Genomic DNA, 22,284 nt, shown 5'->3' with positions numbered 1-22,284 from the left:
CACTTCAGCAACTCAGTCTGCGCTGAGCAAAACTCATCTACGATGCAGCTTTTTGCAATATAGGACTCAACTCAGCTGTTTGTCCTCGTGGTTGTATTCTGGGTATATTTCTAACAAAAGCAAGATTTCTAAGCTCCTCCTTTCCTCACAGCAAGAAGGTCCTGAGTTCATTTCCACCATCAGGCTGGGTTTTCTGTGTGGAGTTTGCATGTTCACAGGTGTGAATGTGAGTGCGAATGGTTGTCTGTCTCTATGTGTTAGCCCTGCGACAGCCTGGCAACCTGTCCAGGGTGTATCCTGCCTCTCGCCCTAAGTCACCTGGGATAGTCTCCAGCCCCCCCACGACCCTGAACAGGATAAATGGAAGAGAATGGATGGATGCACTAATTAATCATTTTCAATATTATCATAAATAGATTGCAAGCTTGACTCCATTTAATCACAAACTGATAACATACTGATTGCGAGTAATCACAGAGCCGCTGTCTGTCTGTGAATCAACCACTTCAAAGGCGACAAGATTGCAAAATCATTGCACACAGTTTCCTCAATGTGACTGAAGCATTAGTGTAGCATATTTGCAAATTCAGCACTCAGGTGTGTCCTCACCTGCAGCAAAGCGAGCCTCCTTCTCGCCATCGCTAAGGTCACTGTAAGCGTCGTTCTCCATCCTCCTCTCCTTTTCCCTCTGAAGGTTGGTATGGCCCGCTCCCCCTAGCGGCCCCGCAGATGGTTTGCCCCAGCTCTGCCACTCTATCATGTGGGCCACTCGACCCTGGGCCATGGCGGTGGGCTTGGTCACCTTGTCCTTCATGGAGCGAGTCACACCTACAGGAGGTATGAGGGCGGCAGGAGGGGCAGACCAGCAACACACACGTACAACACACACCACACACACACACACACACACACACACACAAAAACTCTGTCAAAACTACTTCTGGCCCCTGCAGTTGACTACACCTCCATCTGAGGCTCATGTGGGGGTTGGGGTGGGGGTAGGAGTAGAATGATAATGAGAAATGTGAGGGTCTGTTTAACACTTGAGATGATGATAGGAAATGTTAGCTCAGTAATAAATGAATTTGTGATTGAACGTGATTTTATGACAACAACATGGCACCTATTTAATTTCATTAATCTATAAAAACGCATTCAGTAGTATGCTAGGATCATCAGAATGAGCATGGATGTATTTGTGGGTGAACTGGTGTTTCATTATTTCCAAAGAAGCTCTGCTGACTGCAGTAATATTCAGTCCTTTGGACAGCTTCTAGTCACACCGGCCATGTTTCAGAAGCATTTAGTCTGCACGGGTCTTTTTGTTATTATAATAAGCCTTCCTCAAGAGGAACATGCTAATATTTATCTCTCTGTGGACCACATTAAACTCTGACCTTTAAACCACTGCTGCCTTTGATTTTCTGTGTGTGGACCTGAGGATATCAGCTGTCAGCAGTCAACTCGTTTTAAATGTGTCACCTCGGTTATTACCCCAGTACTAATCACCACAACGAGCGTGACAGTCACTCCTCGGCTTCTATAGTGAGACAAATTGTTTAAGATAATAATGATACGTGCTGCGATAGTACAAGATGTTTGATTCAGTATGAGACTTTGTTTGGCATGTGAGTACTCCCCACGGAGACCCAGATGTGTACTCATACTGGTCAAAAAGTTGAGTGTAGACACTCAGTGTGGTGGAGAAACTTCTAGCAACCACTCACCAACCGTTCAGGTTATACACATTTTTCAACCTGTGGTTGCCATGGTGAGGGGATCAGCCAAAAGAAGAAGCAATCACTGACCAGTCTACAGGCCAGTGCAGCCAGGATCTAAGCAGAAGATTTGAACCAGAGCTGTGTGCCCTCACAGATCCTAAAACACTAATATTTTTTTCCATTTTTTTTTATTTGTCTTTTGTAAAACTGAAACATGGCTCTTAAAAGCCATAACTCCACAAATACGTTGTAACTTGACTGATAATATGGGAGAAGCCAGCATATCAATGTGACACAAATTGAAAATATTTTAAAATTAATAATTGCAAGATGGTTTATTAGCTATTAGCCCTAGCATAAAAATAAATATACATTTTTGTATCATATAACTCTCTATCATCTTTATTCACTGCTGAATCTTCGTTTGTATGCACAGCAAACCATGCTTAATCTTTGGTCAGGTGATTGGCAGGAATGATGAGGTCAGAGGTCATCGTGGTTGCCCATGTGCTTGTTAAATTTTGCTCATTTTAACAAAGAACAAAGGATGTCGAGTGAAATGCTGACGAACCCACATTAATAATTACAAGAATTGCTCATCTTCTTGTAAACAGAATGAATGAGGTTCATTAGAATTTACGTGATTAAAAATGTTTTACGGAGCCGAAGAGAGGCAGAAGAAATAGTCCCTCGGTGTAAACAGAACAGGGAGAAGTGTCCACCGGCAAATCTCTGTCCAATTAAGATGCAAATATAGGCTCCAAACTGGGGACATATTCACTGACTCAAATGGGTACGGAGACACTGATCGATTAAAAAATTAAATTAAAATCCAGCAGGCATGAATAAACAAAGAGCGAGCTTTGGAAATTGCTCCCCCGGTCCATGGGGCAAGTAACAGGCTGGGCTAAAAATAGAAACACTTTTCCTCTTAGACAAAGCCAGCCAATCTCATTTGAAAATCAAACAGTCCCTGCAGAGCCTAATTGGGGATGGAAATAGGTGGAAAGAATGGGGATGAAGGATGAGGGAGGGTGTTGGGGTCTTGGCTATTCAAAGGCTCAAAAATATAACACTATACACTGTTAAAAGATAGCTGCAGATGTATTTAAAGTGCACCAGACACAACAGAAAATACATTTTTTACATAAACACTCTGAGATGCTGCACTCAGACAAAAAAGAGCACTACAGTTTGAAGCACAGAGCAAGAGAGAGCACGAAAGAGGCACCGGCCACTTGTAGTCACGACACTGCACAACAGAGTCACAAATATTGGGCCACACCACCAACACCACCACCAGCAGCAGCACTGCCACGGCACAAATACACTACATTTCCCAACACACCTGTGGAGATGCTTCAGTAAGTAATTAAAGTAAGTATTCTTACTTACTTTAGTTTCTTTGAAATCAAAGATCTGATTGAATTTCCATCAATGACTCTGAAATGTGTCCCGTCATTGACGTCTGCTGTTGATATCAGTGGAAGAGAGAGGAAAGTAGGGAGTGATATAGGAAGGGGCACCCACAGGGGCGGCCATGTTGGTTCCAAGCTCCTCCTCCTCCTTCGCCTGCTCTAGAGTGAAGTTGTTTGTTAAGTCAGAGTTTCATTTACAAAGTCCATTGCCGTTTATGGCAATTTGAAAAGATAATTAAACATGTTTTCTTCGAGGGTGTCAGATGATTCTTTGGCCTGCAAGCAGTGCAGAAACCAAGTGATGGAAGAAGCAGAGTGGAGATTTTATCAAGCAAACAGATCTCAGAGGCTGCCCTGGAGGTAAAAACATGTCCGTTTGTTATGTTAAACCAAGGTTCAACTTAACAAAGAGCATTTGACATGTAAGATGTGTAACTGTAAGTTCTGTGGTTTCAGTTTGTGAGGCTCTTGTGTTTTTCATATTCGGTCTAATGAAAGCACAACTTCTTCACCCTGAAGTCCTCCTAAACTCCTTTGTTCACAGGCTATCGAGGTGCCATGAAAAATGTTCCATCTTCCCATTAAAGGTTAAAAACTACCTGATTTCCATTTGGCCCATATCCCTTTCAAGGTCTTCTCCGGGTGCATCTATGGACTGCTGCCAGCACTGCTAATAATTTTTAGAGATCTCCTTGAAAGTCTTGCTCTGACCACCCTCACAAGTGGTTCTTACCTTGGGGTTCTTTCTATAACATCTGAGGATATTTATCTTACAATATAAAGCACTTTACATGACTATTGTTGCTATATATGAAAAAATGAAAGTAAATTGAACTGAATTTTGGTTAAGATGGAAACACATCAGACACGTGGGGCAGGTTTTCATTACGTCAATGTAATGAAAACACTCCTTTCTGAACCATGAATGGGCAGGAAATGGGATGTACCACAGTTTTTGGTTGTTTGATGCTAATCGTCTTAGAACTTTTCAGGATAACTCTGATCCCGGTTGATGAGCACGCTTCTGTTTTTTCTAACTTGATGGACGATTTTTGAGGAGCTTGGACATCATGAGCTCATCTACTGATATTTGATGTTTGGACCCTTAACATGGAAGCCGGGTTGATGCTTGGTCTGTGTGTTTGAGGTCTGTGGTAAAACTGCAGATGCACACATGCAGACGGTCAGAGCGTGACTTCCATCAAGCAATCCCAAAATTAAGCTGTGCCGTTGACATGTTCACAGGGAGACATCCTTAAAAGGAAGACTGACCAAATCTAAATGCGCTCAAATATTATAGTTATTTGGATTTTGGATAGTAAGCCAACTGTTCTTCTTTGGTGTTGGTGTTGTTTACAAAAAGCTTTAATAATCACAGGTTGATGGGGGCATATGCTAACTACCACTGATGGTTCAGGAGGGGTTGTCTACACTGTATTAGGACGTAAGAAATTATTTACTGTTCAGAAGTTCTTTGATCAGTCAAACGACTCTTTTCACTGCATTTTTGCATTTGTTGTCAAATTGCATGGGCAGAGCTTTTCCAGATTTTATTTCCAGACTACTCTTTCTATTTTGTAGTTTATTATAACTGAAAGGTCAGCCTGCACCTTCTGTCTAAACCAGTGTGACTGCCACTGCTTTATCACCCTCTGAGAAAAGTTTGCAGAAGGGAAAAAAAACCCCACTCTGCAAAGAGGAATGAATGGTTTGGTTGCCTTAAATAAAGGGCAACACAAAGATTTAAAGTTAAGTCAAAGTAATTACCAATTAGAAGAGAAAAATGACAAGAGATTACACAGTCCATTTAGCCTCATTCATACTGGTGATTCCCATTAAACCAAACCACACACTGATCATTTGGCTGCTGCACTAATGTGTCACCAACCAATCATCTGAATAGCACGCAAGAAGAAACCAAAAATTATCTTTTGCACAGCAGGGAAAGGAGATGCAGCCCCTGCCAGAGCTCAACAACAACTTCACTCTTGATCCACCGTGGAGCATGTGGAGGCAACATGGGGGCTGTTTTACCATCTAGCAGCACAGACACACACCTGACACACCTGACAGAGAGGACTTAGCCAGGGCACCGATCCCATAGGTGTTGGTGGGCTTCCTCTTGAGACGAGGCAGAATGGAAGTAGTGTCCTCCATGGACAACTAAAGAGAGAGGAGAGGTAAATGTGGTATTGGTGCAGCACAGGGGTGGACAGAAGGAGGAGGAGAGATAATAGAACCAGAACAGGTGAGAGAGATAAATGCAAGAAAGGAAAAAAAAAGGGAATAAAAGAAATTGAGGTGAAGAGGGCAGACGATACAAGACTCAGAAAACAGTCTGATGGAGTGAGAAAGAGAAGAGAGGTTGTAGCAGAGGAGATAAGATAGAAGGGTTAATTATTTGAGCACTTTGTAAATGGCTTACAGGGATCGTTGAAGAGAAGAGAATTATTGATATTCTGTGTCTCAAAGGAAAAATTAATGATAAAGTGTTGATTTAAAACCAAATTAAAAGGGTAGCAGTCTATTGTGAGCTCAGCAGCTATTATTTGACATAAAACCATCCTGAAAAATGTGATATTGAACAGATATTGAAGGCAGAGTGTTGTCGCATTACAAAGATTACCTGTAGCGCATTTTGCTGTGACTCCATTGTTGGATATTACTCACTGTCTCGTCTATCACCGTGAATGTTACCAACCCAAATATGCTCAGCTGTTTCTGCATTTTACCAGGAAAACGTTGGAGGCTTGTTGTGAATACATGAAGTCGTGAGACTGACACCAACAACCGCTCCTCAATTTACAAAATCAGGTCATACAATTAGTGTCAAACACCACTCTGTTGGATATCAGATGCCGTATATGTCGTATCGTATCTACAGAAATCCTGAACACTGAGCAGTAACCTTTTTTCAGGTTTAAAACTCTGTGAGAGAGTGAGTTGCACGTTTTGTAAGTCGAGGAATGGTGGTTTGTGTTTTTTGGGAGCTTTGCATTTTGCATTTGTTTTGTTTTCATAAACTTTATATCTACGCTTTCTGGGTGTAACCAGACCCGATCCTTACTAAACCTTTGGTTTTCTCAAGCTGCAACAGTGCTTGTGTTTTTTTTTCACCCAGCAAAGACTACATGTTAAAGATGGCGTCTAGCTCAACTGCTACAATGGCACGCTCTCAAATCATTGGTTAAAGGTGTGGTAAGATTCAGCCAGGCACCGAGTGGTTCTTGGGGGCCTGGAGCCCTGGGACCCTGATCTCTGCTCGCACCGGCCTCTCGCGGCTTCGACTGCCCTTTGCCTCCGGTCCTTTGGGAGTCCCACACCTTAGCCGTGGGTGCCCCACTTAAGGCCTCACTCCTTCTCCTGCTGGGATGGGCGTGCAGATTTCACCAGGATGTGTGGCCTTGGGTCTTCAGTATTCGTGGCTGCCAATGGCCCGGTTCTCCCAGATCCATCTCTGTCTTTCTCTGACTCCTTAGGGGCTGTTATTACGACTTCCCACCCTCATTTTTAAGTGCATTTCATCACAGAGACACACACTCTCTCTTTCACCCTCTCACACACACACACACACATTTTTTTTCTCTTGCCTGTCCTCCCTTAAACATCGTCATACTGTATACCAAATATAATAGAAATAACACGAATAGAAATGATGAAATAAACAGATAAACCCTGAACAAGAGGAGCCTTGTACACAACAGTTCATTCAGCTCATTATTCTGCCCCACAGGACGGGATTTGTTTTTCCTCCTTTGTGCCATATAGCCCACATTCACACTTACAAGCCGCATCTTAAGATTTCTCCAGTATTTAGTCAATAAAATAATGTGTAGAAATAATAATATGTTGATTTCAAGCTATGATCATTCAATGTTTCTTTTGACATTTATTGACAGGAGAGTAGAGCACGCAGGGAAGCAAAGAGAGAGCGAACAGGAAAGAGCAGACTCAAACCGAGGCCCCTGCAGTAACCTTTTCATCTGTGGGTGTTCTTGACTCAACCCTCACGTATCTTTGTGTTCTGATATAAGAGGAAATCACATTGTTGGCGCTATATTTTTACGCTGATTTGAGATTTGTCTCAGGGATGTAAACTACAAGTTTATTTAATCAGGAAGTGAAATTATTTAGATTAGGAATCCTGAGCCGTGATAGGCCGAATTAAACGGGCTTATTTGAAAAAAAAACCCCACAAGAACGGAGGAGAACATCCAAAATTCACAGAGAAATCAGCTGTAGTATTGTTAACATCCAAAACATCCCCAAACCTTGTCACCACCGCCACTGTTATAGGAACTTTCTGCTGAACTGCCAATCAAAAGATGTGCAGACAACCCAGCTTAGCCAAGACCAGAACAATTGACATGGATAACTACCAGCACAAACAAAAGATGCATGTTTGGTTTTCGGAGTAAACGGTCCATTAAAGTGAGATGTTTTTGTCTTTTATGAATCAACCAGAAGGTCCCCAAAGGAGAATAATTTAAAGTGAAATTTCAAACATAAGTCAACAACAACATACTAATAATGAGAACCTAGATGCTGTTCCTCTCCTTTACACTTAAATAGCTGAATGTTGAACAGTTTTCAAAGCTATAGTTATTCCATAAAAACACTCATGTGTACAGTAAACTTGTGTTACTTCCCGGCAGCAGAGCTCCTGGCAAACAAAGCCAAAAATTAATGAACTCAGAGACTGAGCCCGGCTCTTAATGAGGCCCTCCCAGCGGCTAATTACAGTAAGAAATAATAGGGAAGCACATGGACTCTGTTACACGGGAGGATTTTGTGAGAGATATGATGTAATATTTTGAGTTAAGGTGTATGACTCACAATAAAAAGGCAAACTGATATGATCTGGTCCCTCTGTGGTGTGCAAGTGGAGCATCATCCACACGCTCCTACTTTAAACTGCCTGCATGCACCAGTAACATTATATGGTGTTGTTGCTGGGCAGCCAGAGAGTCAACAGGCATACAGATGAAACTATTACAGCAATCTTCTTCCATTAGTCGTGTATCTGCTTGACTCTGTTTCTCCTCAAATATAATAAACCACAGGTGGACGCCTATTTTGCAACTAAAACCATTGTTCTCCATTAAAATCCTCCTCCAGTCCTTCCAGCAAAGCACAGCCATAGCTAAACCAATATGGCAGAGAAGTGTTTTAATGTGCATTAATCAGCATTTGGTTTTGTTTGTAAGGTTAAAAGGGTCACATATTCATATTCATATGCTACATAACTTTGCCGCCCCCTTTCGCTTATGGTTTTTCATTCACTGCATTGTTCAGGCTCACAGCAGGCAACCTCAGCTGCTCTCTACTGCTTTGATTAAACCACTGCAATCACTCCACTCTGTACTGCCAAACAACAGATTGGAGCTGATGGAATATTGAAGAGTGTATGGAGCCAGGATAGGAGCTTAAATGATCCCGAACTTTAAGATGTATGAACTGACGTTCTTTGCTAACAGCAGAAACAACTTTCTAAAGCAGTAATATGCAAAAGACCCTAGCCTCATTAGCCTGTTTCATGAGCTGTTAATATGCCTTCATATGATCTTAAAATCACTCTACACTAACATTCAGAATGTGGTTTCCTATTAATATGCCATAAACCAGAACAGAGTTCACACAAACACAAACTTTCGTCTTTTTGGAGAGTTTTAAAATGTACTTAAAACAAAATGTACTCTGAAGTAGCTGAATAATGTTTCCCAATTTCCAAATAGCTGAACATTGAAGCTTTCATGCAATGGTGTGTACTCCCTTCATCCTTATTGGTGAAGCTGACAGATGAGAATGTGTGACGGATGTGTTCCTTAGACCTGAGATTATGATGCATTTTTCCCTCATCAGTTTGGCAGCACTGGTGTTTTCCTACTGTATTTAGTTTGTGTTCTTCTTTAAAGGGAGTAGTACACTCCAGTCACCCAGTTCTTAAAAGAAATATAGTCGAGTTTCAGTATAAAGCTCCTTTGCTCTCAGCTAAACAGATTAATTGGTTTTCGCTCTGCAAAGTTGTCTTCATGTATGCAAGTATGATCCATTAGCATTCTCCCAATAAACTCAAGTGAAGTAACACAATGTGCCACTGGGACTCAGGATGTTGGGTACTGAAAATATGTATGCCTACATATATACACTGTGATATAAAAGTATTTACTGTGTATTTTACATTTTTGTACTGTTCATTTTTGTACATATGCATATTTAGATTGTTAAAATACACACATGTATCATAATTTCACAGATATTTGTCCGTTATTTGAAAGATTGAACTGTTAAATTCAAATGTAATGCTATGGAAAAATATATATATAAATGATTCGTATAAACTTTTTTTAAATCAAATAATAATAATAATTATTATTGTTATTTAGGGCGATCGTGGCTCAAGAGTTGGCAGTTCGCCTTGTAATCAGAAGGTTGCCTGTTCGAGCCCCGGCTCGGACACTCTCGGTCCGTGTGTCCTTGGGCAAGACACTTCACCTAAAGTGCTTTGAGGGTCTCAAAAAGCGCGATATGAATGCAATCCATTATTATTTAAAGCAACTGTTAACTGTATATTTCTGTACATTTAAGTATTATTATTCATATTGCCGCATTCATTGACCTTGTTTATAAGTAATTTCAATGTTTAATCACATTAAAATGTTCCTAATTTAATGTTTAAAAGCACTTGAAAAAGGCAAAATCCCATGTAAAATTAGGGCAACAAACTGTATTGTCATTACTGAAAATAACCATATTTTCATGAGAAAGTTATTTTCTGTTATTTTCTGGTATTATTTTGGCGCCACAGCTGCCGGAATATTACTTTTCTTAGGATTTTTTTTTTACGGTGTGTAAGTTACTTGCACAATCATGTGATTCCTAATTAATGATCCCATTAATCGTTGCTTGTACTCCTCTCATGCAGCAGGGACTCCCACTACTCTTTTCATTTAGTTGGAGCTAAGTCACTGTTCTACAAAGGGTTTACACATTTGTATGCAGCCTTCAGTTTTTTATCGGTCTGAAACAGCCATAAATTTTGCAGCGATGAAATTCATTAGCCCCATAATGATTTATGTATTTGTTTGCTATATATCTACATATATGAAAAAGTCTAAATGATTGCCATTAACATTTGCAACATTTAAGATCAATTAACACTTACATGGAGGAAGTTTAAAAAAGAAAACACAGGCATTTCTTAGTGACTCCAAACTTTTAACAAGTAACTTTCAAATAACTGGTGCTGTTGCAAAAAGCTGTTTTTATTATTCCCTACATCACTTTACTAAAGTACCACACCAGTTTATCACTTTAAATAACAGTAAACAAAAACCTCCTTTGTCAGCTGTGTTGCCGATTCATCCAGGATTCTTACTCCCATCTTAAAATCAGTCGGTGCTTTACATCAGAAATGTCTCTGGACCGTTGTTGCATAAAACCCAAAATATGTCTACGCAAGATTATTTTCCTCCAGTCAGCTCCAAGCTGAACAAATGCACATGGTGCAAACAAATTCTGCTGAAGGTACATAAACAGTTGATCCACCTTATCATCCATTGCTTTCAGTTAAAAAAGAAAAAATGACTTGTGCAAAGGCTTCAGCTGTGCATAAGATAAGCTTATTACAGCCTGTTATCTGTGACTCTGTATATATATATGCAGTATATGAAGCTTACAGTACAGTAGATTAGCAGAGAGCTAAGAGTGGAGACGGATGGGGGAGTTTACTGGGAGGGAAATAAAAACTAGGGGATAAGAGAGAGGCAGTGGGAGTGAGAGATAAGAAAGTAAGAAAGAGTGGCAGGAAAAGGTGGAAGGATAAACGAGTGGGATGTCAACTTATGTACTCCAAGTCAAAGCTCAGGTAGTCGGTTAAGTGATGGAAAGGGAAATGACAGGTAGAGGAGATTTGAGGAGAGAAAGGAGATTTAAACAAGGAGACTTACATTGATTCCTTCCCAGGAAAACTCGGCACGGCCATGCTGGGGAAGGAGGGAGAGAAGGGCGGAGGAAAGACGGAGGACAGAGGGGGGAGAAAAGTACAAGAAGGTGTAGCAAAGGAGGGAAGAGAAAAAGGCAGATTAAAAGAGGAGGATGTCAGATATAAAAAGTGCTATTAATTCTGAATTTGAATATTTACATTTTGGATGTGAGGCTTTCGTATTTCATTTTTAAATGCACCAAATTATATATGTTTGTTGCTCTTGTAAAATGAAGATTCACATTTATTTTGAAGGTCAGAAAGGACTAAAGCTCAAAAGGTCATTTTAGTTTTTTATTTTCTGGATGTCAGGACCATATGTGGTTGGACTCTGGCTATATTTCTAGAGAACTGGAAGGTTGCTGAGTGCAAATGTAATCTTTGAATGTGAATTTGTGTTAAATGGGAATTTTTGTCTACATAGACAGTAACACATAGGTGATTTTCTTTGATTTATCACAGTTTATTGCTGTAATACCACAAACAGATTGGATGTAATTGCCAACTTGACTCTATTAAAATGCCAGCTGATCTTCATCTTCATCTCATGGCAACATTTGTAGCGGATTTTAGTGATAATGTTGCTCGACAATCTCATTTTGCAGCAAAAAGATAAATAAATAGCTGAAGTGAGATAACTGTATCTTATTGGATACAACAGATATTGACAAAGTTTAACTTTAATATCTGAATTTGCTTTCAAGATCAGATTCATGTTAACCTCAAATCCACGACGAACTGTTGCAGATTAATATTTTCCTTAAACCAGTCTGCTCGGTCCGGACTGTGTTTGTGAAACATACGCTGGAACCCACAAACTGAACTACGTGGCTCTTTATGTGAGTCATACAGTGTATGTGTGAACATTACTACAACAGTCTAATCTCACAAGACTTAAAAGGCTTTATTTTAATCAGCTGAGTCAGACTTTAGAGAGGAACAAGTAGACGAGCGGGAGGAGAAAGTGCAATCGCGTGTGAGTGTGGCGCTGTGAATGCGATCAGCTGCACTCGCCCTCTTCGCTTATACACGCTGCATTGAATGTTTAGGTAACCAATGGAACCCACCGAGGAGTGACACTGTTGCTGGGGGCAACAGCAAATCTGATGGGTGGCCAGACCAAAGTGCCATGTCCTCACATGCACACACACGGATGCAATCATGCACATTCATCACACTGTACAGCAGACACAAAGAGTGAAAGAGGAACACGTTGAAACTGTGGTTGCTCCGGAGGATTCAAGTCGACAGCTGTCAAAAGGATTTTTTTCTTTTCCTTTTTTTTATTTGTTTTTACGTCAGACTCTTTGTCACGGTGCCCTGAAGAGTTTCTCCACTGGCACTCCGAGCTTGTTATCGCAGTTGTACCGTTCAAAGCCACATATCAGACCGCAGGAGAGGTGAAAATGCCCTAAACTTTATGTCAAAGTAAATGCCAAACTTTATCTTCTGCTCCCCACACTGCAGCCGCCGCTGCATCAACACAGGTTTTTAACATTTACATTAAACATAAACTAGAATTTATATGATTCATGGAAAGAGTAGCTGGTTATGCTGCACACTGATCCTTGTATTATTTTCACACAGCACAGAAATTTTACACGTAGATGTTCACAGAGTTTTTAAATATAGATATTTGAAATGTAAATATGTATCCTCATCATCTAGATCATCCAGGTACTCTGACAATTGGGTCTATAATGATCTACTAATGGCATCTGATGCAGGAAATTGTTCCGTGATCATTTTGCTAGATCTTAGCGCAGCCTTCGATACCATCGACCACAAAATCCTACTCAACAGGCTGAAGGTTCTGGCTGGTGTATCTGGCACTGCCTTAGACTGGTTTTCTTCCTACTTATCAGACAGGACTTTTTCTGTTAGGACTGATAGGTTCTCCTCTAACACTGCTGCCCTAACCTGCGGGGTTCCACAGGGTTCAGTTTTGGGTCCATTATTATTTTCTTTTTATATGCTTCCTTTAGCTGGCATTATTCAGTCTTTTAGTGACCTGTCTTATCATTTCTATGCCGATGACATTCAGCTGTATATGTCCTTTAAGCCTCATCAGCTGTCCACCCTAGTCCAGGCTTTAACTCAAATCTCTGATTGGCTTTCTAACAGTTACCTTGTTTTAAACATGAATAAGACAGAGACCATGATCATAGCTCCTCCTGATCTATATTCTAAAATCAGTCAGGTTCTTGCCCCTTTCTGTTCTTCTGCTAAATAAATATTCAAAGTCTTGGAGTAATATTTGACTCTTCTCTGGGCCTTGACTCACACGTGAAATCTCTGTCTCGTTCCTGTTTCTTTCATTTAAGGAACATTTCTAAACTGCGACATATGGTCTCCTTAGCTGAACTGGAAAAAATTGTCCATGCATTTGTGTGATCACGCGTTTAGATTATTGTAATTCCCTGTTTACCAGCTTGGATAAATCATCTCTTTCTCGCCTCCAAGCTATACAAAACGCAGCAGCCAAAACAAACTACAAAACTAACTCGCTCTAGCAAGCGAACTCACATCACTCCTATTTTATGTTCTTTACATTGGCTCCCAATAGATTTTAGAATTAGTTTTAAAATTATTGTTTTAACGTACAGAGCACTAAATGCATACATTTGACTGCTCAGTACTCGTGTAATAATGTAACAACAACACATGTTTCAGGATATTTTGCATCATTTGAAAGTCCTATTAAACACCATCTTACTACTTACATGAATAAATTGTGCTGCCTCTCCTCTAATTTCAGTGGAATTAGTGCTCCATACCAATCAAGGATAGACTACACTCATCATGGAACTTAACATCTTAAAATCAGCCAAGTCATTGATGACAAAAAACAGGATGGTCATTAACCTGGATAAGTCGTTTAAGAGGTTAACTACACGCCTGTAAGCTTCCTGACTGTATCTTTGATAGTTATGACGTTGTTGTCTTGACAATATCTGTCAACAGAAATTAACATAGCCACCATCTGCGGTAGTTCTCGCTGCAGTAGTTGTCAACAGGATTGTATTCTGCCACAGCGAGACACAGACAGACTCACAAGGTGAAAACGATACCCCCCATCCTGCCAGTGTCAGTAATATGGCTGGTGGACACTCATATTTGAAGATGGCAATAAAAAGGAATAAAAATGGAAAGCAGTGCACCAGCGGTAATAAAATATTAAAGCGCCCGGCCTCTACTTTATTCATGCTTTAATCAGCAGCTGCTGCGCACAGAAACTCTTTAGCTCTACATCTCCATGAATGAGTGTGAATGTGACTCTCACTTGGTTTTAAGCCCTTACTGCTCTGATTAACATTTTTCATCTGGTGTCAAATACTGACGACGGTTAGCAAATTGAAACCACGGGCGAGCAGAAACAGAATTACTACTGGCTCCTTTCACTTCCTCAGCAGATCTATATTCACATCAGATGTTTATTTTCATGACAGGAGAATGAGGAATAAGAATAATCCTTTTCTAACAAAGCAGCTTCTGAGACGGCAGAGGGATTTAACAAAGACGGTCGTGTTAGCGGGTGATTCATTCAGATGCAAGCACACCTTGCTCAGTGTTAGATGTGAGCAATAAATATGCTAATAAGTTACATTTGTTAACCTTCCCGTTGATTAGAAACTCATTTTCCTGGACAAACATGTTAGTTTGGGGTGTTAATCACTAAAACTTTGCGTAAAGCCAACACAGCTGACAGATTACACCGATCTAATTGAATAATGCTTCGTTTAATCTCAAATGCTAATGAACGCGCTCGGCAGTGCGTCGCTCACAGAGCCGAGGCAACAAAGAAGGTATCATATCGCTGTAATCACTGTGTTAGTGTATTAGAGTATTAGCCAGATGAGAATATACACGAAAACAGCAAAATATCTGCGGTTTCTGTTTAGGAAATATTCGGTTAATAGTTGATTCAGTGATGGGACGCGCTGATCCAACTGACTCTACCTCTCCATGCTGAATACTAACCTGACATCACTTTCACTCTCTGAGACTGAAAATCTTATTATTTCATAACCTTGTAAAATAAAATGTAGCAGAAAGTGAAGCAAATAGATGGGCTTCATAATCAGTTTATAGTCAAAGACAGTTGAACATCTGCTGGACTCACAACTCAACTAAATGTCATACACTAAACAGAAATAAATTTAAAAAAAACCTGTCATCTGGTATTTTACACCTGTGTCGTTTTTACATGGATTCCAGCTAAATGATCACTTTGAGTATAAGTATCATTATTTTGGTCTTTTCAGTATCTTATCAGTATTTTTAGTCTTTTTAACCATATCTCGACACAAACAGTACTAGTGACTGACTGACCCAGTTTAGCCCCCAAAATAATGTTAGTGGACATAATGAATAAGTCTTTATTTAATCTCAAACAGTAATAAACACACTCAGCAACAAGAAGCTTACAAATTCAAGGCAAAGAAGAAGATATCGTCTAATTGTAATCTTAATAAATGTATGACTAACACTCATGAGAGAATACGTTCAACAGCAGCATGAACCGCTTCTGTTTTAGGAAATGTTTTGTTAGCGGCTAATGTATTCAGTGTTAAAGGCCCATTGAGTCACTTATGACCTCTGTCAGCTTCTGTTTGCGTCCTGCAGGAAATCATGCAACTGTGAAAAAAGCCATCTCCTCTTTAACTGAAGCACATGCCCATATTAGTACAACAATGCAAACTCAAGCTATAAGACTTTGCACCCACGTTGATAATTCACAATTATCTGTCCTCTAAGCTTAAAGCCAATCAGCGATTCATAGATGCTTTCAGTATTTACGCTTTTATAACTTTCTTTATCCTTTAATGTGCTATTTGCTGGTACTCGTAACTCCTAAAAATGAGAGCTGGGCTTATCTTTAGCCTAAACTGCTGGTTAATCTTTGAGCATCCTGCTCCAGATCTCCTCCCCGCAGAGGTGTAACTGGTTCTTTACACTCAGTGAGACCTACTGACCGTAGGACCAGCTGACAAATATCTGCTAAGAAAATGTTTACGCTCATCTTTTATTGGTTTGGGGTGGAGCCTTACTCGCGGATAAGGAAGATATGGCTTTTCAAAACTGAGAAACCCAAAGTTACCCCTCAGATCTGCAGTGTAGCGTGTTAATAAAAAAGTCTTATTCTCAAATTCTGGGCCTTTGAATAAGTTACTGCTTTCACAATAAGGTTATTAGTTAGAAATCACCGGTCTTCAGTATTTGCCAAACAATTCTAGGCATTTACACCAATGAGCAACACCAACAAAGTACTGAGTGGTGATGTGACCACACTGTTTATCTTGTGATAAAGTTGTGTTCTGCCTGCAAATGTAGGTCCTGGAAATACTGTGTAGGTTACTTTGACAGTCCAGCCCTTCCTCTCCAATTCCAGCCGATTGCCAAAGCAGGAAAAACAGCTGAGAAATGGCTCAGAGAACATGACCTTATCGTGGTTAGGGAGTTTGGAGCCTTGTTTGTAAAGTCTTTATCTTACACTTTAGTTACTTGTACTCGTGTTCTTTCAGAGTTTTTCTTAATCAGCCAGTTTCTTATCTGCACCTCGGCCTATATTCTCCCAAATTTCCCTTTGTTCTCTGGTGCATCGTGTGTTTCCCAGCTGTCAACCTTTAATTACTTATAAACCTGTTTTTCTTTATTAACCTCACGACTTCCATCTTCCTGATTGCCTGACTCTTTTTGCTTCGTCATTTTGACCGAAAGTTTTGGACTTTGTTGACTTTTTACTTCAGGCATCTGCATGTACGGCCTCTTCTCCGTACATTCCCAAACAGGAGGATCCTCTGAATCTAATTCTGGTGTCTCGACATCAGAAAGCACAGAACAGTCCTGGAGGCCGCAGCCTCACCTGTACCATCATAGTCAGGTGGTGTTAGGGATGTAGTTTTCTGATCTAAAGGCATGTTGTACTTGTAGGCAGAGGAGTCCTGTGCACTGACTGCTAATGTCAGCATAGCTTAACTTACATGCTGACTTGGCATAGTTGCAATTGTCACACCATGACCATCTGCATTTAGTGTGATGACGTGCTGACATTTGCTAATTAACACTAAACACAATGTTTGATGGTGCTAGATGAGTTTTCATCTTGAGGAGGGCATTTAACTTTATTTTATAACAATCTATCCAGTTGTTGTTAAGACATTTCACTCAAATTTGAATACGGCTGATGTTTAAATCTATGCAACAACTGGTTCACTTTCAGTCTGAATGTCTCACATGTAACAGAAGAAAGCAGGAGCCTTGAAATCTTAAAGTATTAGCCTCTGAATTATTCAAGGTTCAAGGTCGGACAATCTAATTAATAACTGTGAGTATAAGTTTGAACTATAAATTTACAATAATCAAAGTCTCTCTGTTATTGGACATTTCAGAGTTCGGAGTCATAAAGAACGCCTCAGTGTGTGAAGGTGGAGGTTCAACCAAAGGCAAAAAAGGTCTAATCATCAGTACGTGTGTATGTGTGTATGTTGTATTCAAATCGACTCTGTATTTGTATCTCTGCTGAGCTCCAGCTCAGTAGCGCATTTCCCTGAACTGGAGCGAGACGTGTGTGAGCTGAAACTAAAATCCCTTCAAACACGATAACGGTGAACGTCTCTCAATAAACTGACATTCTCAGCTCAACTGTTGAGTAAATCAGCGCTTTATGCTGCAGTCCTGCTTCATGGCTTTTTCCCTGAAGGACACAGTTTATTCAATAATAACTACCTCCTATCCAGATGTCAATTTTCTACATCTATTCATCCTCCAGGGTCACAGTTAGTCCAAGTCTATCCTGACACGAGCTGCATCAGACAAAGATATGGCTACTTGATAATTGGGGTTATTTTCTTCTTTCTTGAAATATAATCAGAGGTGCACACATCCATCACTCAAGTAGAAGTACAGATACATGTGTTAGAAAATACTCTGGTAAAAGCTGAAGTACTGACTCACATTAAAGTGAAAAAGTTCAGACATATACTCAAAGTACAAAAGTAAACGGCAGTTCTTTGGAGGTCACTTCTACCAGCTATTTGTGTGCGAGGCTAACTGAACCTCATGTTGTATAAATAGAATAATACATCTTTCTCCATCTCTGAGAGTGAACTGTGCACTGACCTTTCATTTGTCTCCCTGGGAAATACAGAAACTGCACAGAAACAGTTTGTGTGTTTGCTGATATCTGCTGGAAAGTTGCCTTTTTAATTACCTGCCACTTAGAAAATGTTACTACATTTACACTTGCCGAAGCACCGCAACCAAAACTGATTGACATCTACACCTTGGCCTGCGTATAGTGGCCCGAGTGTAGTGCAATAAATGATGCATAAATGATATGTTTGTGGCCTCTTTCATTTTACATCAGTAGCATTGATAACGGAGTATAATATCATTCTTTCCAACTGCTTTGACATAATTAATAACTCCGCTCAGATGTGTTGAACCTAAAGTAATGAAGCTGTTTTGAAGAGAAATATTTTGATATTTGTGCTCAAATGTAGGGAGTACAAGTTAAAGAAAAACAGTTATCCTTCTTTCTTTCTTTTACTGCCCTTTGAACTTCTCAGCTATTAACGATTTGCCTTTTCTCATTTAACTTGATCCATGACTCACTATGATGCTTTTACTTGGGAGGGACAGAAAAAATATTTTAAATAATACAGTTGAGGATGTAATTAAAACTTTGGATGGCATTTGGGTTAAAGGGGTTAAAGCAGCTCAGTGGGTGCATAACAGTGAGTCACAAACAGAACCTAATGGTGCATAATTAAATCCGGAGATCGGGTTTGTACTACGTGTCATTTCAAAATCAGAGCCGTGGGATCATCTTTCTAAAAGACGAGCTAATCTTCTTTAATTCTGGTTTCAAATGATGTGAAAATGCAGTTTCAGAAGCTTTTTTTCGGTTTTACATTCCAATGGGAAACATTACAGTCGGTACAGATCTTCCAGCAGTTTTCAAGAAACTTGTTTTAAATCACAAACTAATGAAGACAAAATAGGTCCTGTGACTGCAGCTGAAACGCCGTCTGATCTGTTTGTGTTTTCCATCCTGTGACTCAGATTCTGGAAGGCTTATATCCTCGGAGGAGATCTGGTCGGAGCACTCGGTATTGATCAGACAGGCTGATGTTTCAACTAATGCGCCTTTCACCGAGCCTAATGCTGCAGGGATGTTTTCTGCACTTTTGTATTTAATGTGCAATGTGAGTCCAGCATGATGAGCTCATTCCTTTGATTTTCATGTTCACTGGTTTGTGCTGTAAAGTTTTAGTTTATCTATGATCCTAACCTCACCTGTAGCCACAAGCTGTGGGTTTCACTGATACATGCACTTGAAATGAGTGACTGTCTGAGCTTTCACTCGGAGCTTTATTTAGATTTATTTTATCTTAGATTTATTGCATTCTCATTAAACCTCCACCTGTGGTCAAAGGAATGAGGCAAGTTGTGTAAAGCCTTGAGTGCTAAGATAGAATAGAAATATGCTATATAAGAACCAGTCCATTTACCATTTCAGACATGTCCAACTGGGAGGAGACAGCAGGAAATGCTGAAGAGCCGTGCTGTAATAGCCGTGCCTGCACATGTTTGAACCCAAAAATCCAGCTTGTTTGGCTACAGTGATCAGATGCCATGCTTGGGTAGAGTTAAATAAATCGCGCCCTGGTCTGCTTGAAAAGCTGGACCTCAGTTGTACTCAGGTACATCACACAGTGTGATCACTGTCCTCACTCCAATGCTGCCTTCATGAAACTCACTTTAACCTGTGACACAGGGCAGCGTGTCACTGCTTCCCCAATTAAGTCCCAAAATGCATACAATTGTGAAGAGAACTGTGCAAGAGCACATCTCAAAAGAGAGAGTGTGAGAGAGAGGCTGAGATGCTGAGACAAACTCTCGGGCGCAGATCAGTGAGCAGTGTGAGTACAGGGGAATTTAGAGGAGGGGCAACTGTGTTTGAGCACAGTATACAGTGAATCAGTGCTTGGTGCGAGCACTAATGTCTGGCTTGGAAACACCCCTTTATTTCCCCAGAAGGAGGAGGGGGCTGGTGAGAAGGAGGTGTGGGCACCTGACCCAGATAAGCAGCAGATGATGGATGGATAATTAAGAACAGAGTAGATCAGATCAGCAGTGCCACTGGCTCATCTAATAGGGTAAGAATTATGAGTTCAGTTGGGCACCTTTTATAAAAAAGGACTTCAAATGCTTTTCTGACCGCAGCATCCTGAGTGACAGCTACAGCTACCTCGGGTGCCACTAATTAAACGTGATGGACAGAAAACCTCCTCTGGGCTACTGTTTGGAAGCACTAAACATTTTGACCATTTTGGTCATTGCTTATCAAAGGATGGTACGATATTAATAACTTGTTCACCACGCTCTAACTGGCAGAGTTTTATCATCTGTTTTACAGTAAATGGTACCAAGTATTTGTTTTTAAATTGAAAGTGTTTAAGACCATGAATTAATCTGAGAAGTGTTTAGTGAGGTGAAATGAAATGTAGGCTCATTTTTCCATACAACTGCAACCAGACGCAGTCTCCCCCTGCAAACCGCTAGAAGGAATTCAAGCTATAGACATTTCTGCATTAGCTTTGCTGCAGGCCTGTTCCTTTTCTCATTTTTCGCTTTATACATGCTCCCCTCGTCTCTTAGTCCCTTCAACCAGAGCAGGGCATAGGAGACGGGGGAGGAGTTACAAGGAGAAAGGAGCCGAGGAGACAGGCTTTTAACTATGAGACAGACTTGCTTTGGAGCTCATTTTATTGCCATATCAATAAATTATGACATTTAGCACAGCTGCATTATCTGCTCTGCTTTGTTACAGCCTACATCTGTATTTATTGATGTCTGATGTCATACGAGCGTAACAGTGTTCATGACAGCTTTTATATTTAGTGCTGCTTTTAATTAAATTTACAGCGCCGTCTGAAAAGAAACATTTTTTTTTAAATCACACAAACGTTCAAGAGCAGAAAGTTTCATCATGGATGTGACCACCTTAAATAACTGAAACATCTTATCAAACGAAGGACTAACTGCTCATAGATCGCTCCGAGTGCCGCTGTTTGGATAATCCAAAGATTTTGCAGGCGTCTTCTAGAGGTAATAAATCTGCAAAGAATATACCTGTGTATCTTCGATCCTCTGTCCTCCAGATGCATTTTAGGAATTGGGACATCCTTGAACATGTGGGGTGATTGTGGCTCAAGAGTTGGGAGTTCGCCTTGTAATCGGAAGGTTGCCGGTTCGAGCCCCGGCTTGGACAGTCTCGATCTTTGTGTCCTTGGGCAAGACACTTCACCCGCTGCCTACTGGTGGCGCAAGTGTCCGGCAGCCTCGCCTCTGTCAGTGCGCCCCAGGGTGGCTGTGGCTACAATGTAGCTTGCCATCACCAGTGTGTGAATGTGTGTGTGAATGGGTGGATGACTGGATATGTAAAGCGCTTTGGGGTCCTTAGGGACTAGTAAAGCGCTATATAAATACAGGCCATTTATGTAGACAAGTTCAAGATGTACTGAGATTATTTTTGATCAGAAGCAGAAGGGAGGAGGACAGAGGAGACTAGGAGGCAGAAAATAAAGCAATGAGAACATTCTGTTAACTTCCAAATTTCTATTTAGATCAAGCCATGAGATCATTGTCGATGTTTCGATCTTCACGGCCTGAATTCTTCTGTTTTACTTGCATTTGAATCTAGTTGAATAGGATTTATTCTGTCTGTCAGTCTGTAGCGTTTGGTTTGTCGCACTTGGTCAAGAACTCCCTGTTTCTGAGTCTGAATCATCTCTCCGAGCTCCTCATCTCTCTCCACCTGCTGGCCTCTGTGCAGGCCAATAAATTACACAGAGGAGTCGTGTTTATGGAGGTAAACAACTCAAAGGCTGCTGCGGGATCAGAGCTCAATGCAAACAGCACTTGATCAAAACTGAATTCTGTTTCTGATGCCGTGACCGCTGAATAACAACTATGCCTTGCAATGCCAATGTTCCAGGTGCTTCTCACGGTGGCAGGCGGGTGCAACCCATGCATTTATACACGCTGATGTAACAGGCTTGCAGGATGCATTTCTATCACAGCCATGTTGTTGGCTGGTCTGATGTATTCCTGCATAAAACCAGTGTTTTTGTGCTCATTCTTGATGTTCTGT

At 40.6% G+C, this 22,284-nt stretch overlaps 1 protein-coding gene across 5 annotated transcripts in view; it reads right to left on the bottom strand.

Moving 5' to 3' along the window:
- The window catches only part of LOC113014183 (uncharacterized), a 72,911-nt gene that overhangs the window by 10,588 nt on the left and 40,039 nt on the right, over window positions 1-22,284 (bottom strand). Inside the window, exons 3-5 of one of the 5 annotated variants that reach the window (XM_026155546.1) lie at window positions 11,089-11,124; window positions 5,197-5,302; window positions 610-828 (exon numbers count right to left, since the gene is read on the bottom strand). In XM_026155546.1, the coding sequence (XP_026011331.1) occupies window positions 610-828; window positions 5,197-5,302; window positions 11,089-11,124 (361 nt within the window). Of the gene's footprint in view, window positions 1-609; window positions 829-3,116; window positions 5,163-5,196; window positions 5,303-11,088; window positions 11,125-22,284 lie in introns of those variants that run through there. The other 4 variants (XM_026155547.1, XM_026155548.1, XM_026155549.1 and 1 more) reach the window with 4 other exon arrangements.

This window comes from Astatotilapia calliptera, chromosome 22, assembly GCF_900246225.1.
Source record: "Astatotilapia calliptera chromosome 22, fAstCal1.2, whole genome shotgun sequence".
Classification (NCBI taxonomy): domain Eukaryota; kingdom Metazoa; phylum Chordata; class Actinopteri; order Cichliformes; family Cichlidae; genus Astatotilapia; species Astatotilapia calliptera.
Note: the sequence above shows the minus strand (reverse complement) of the source record. Positions and strands in the feature narration are given on the sequence as shown.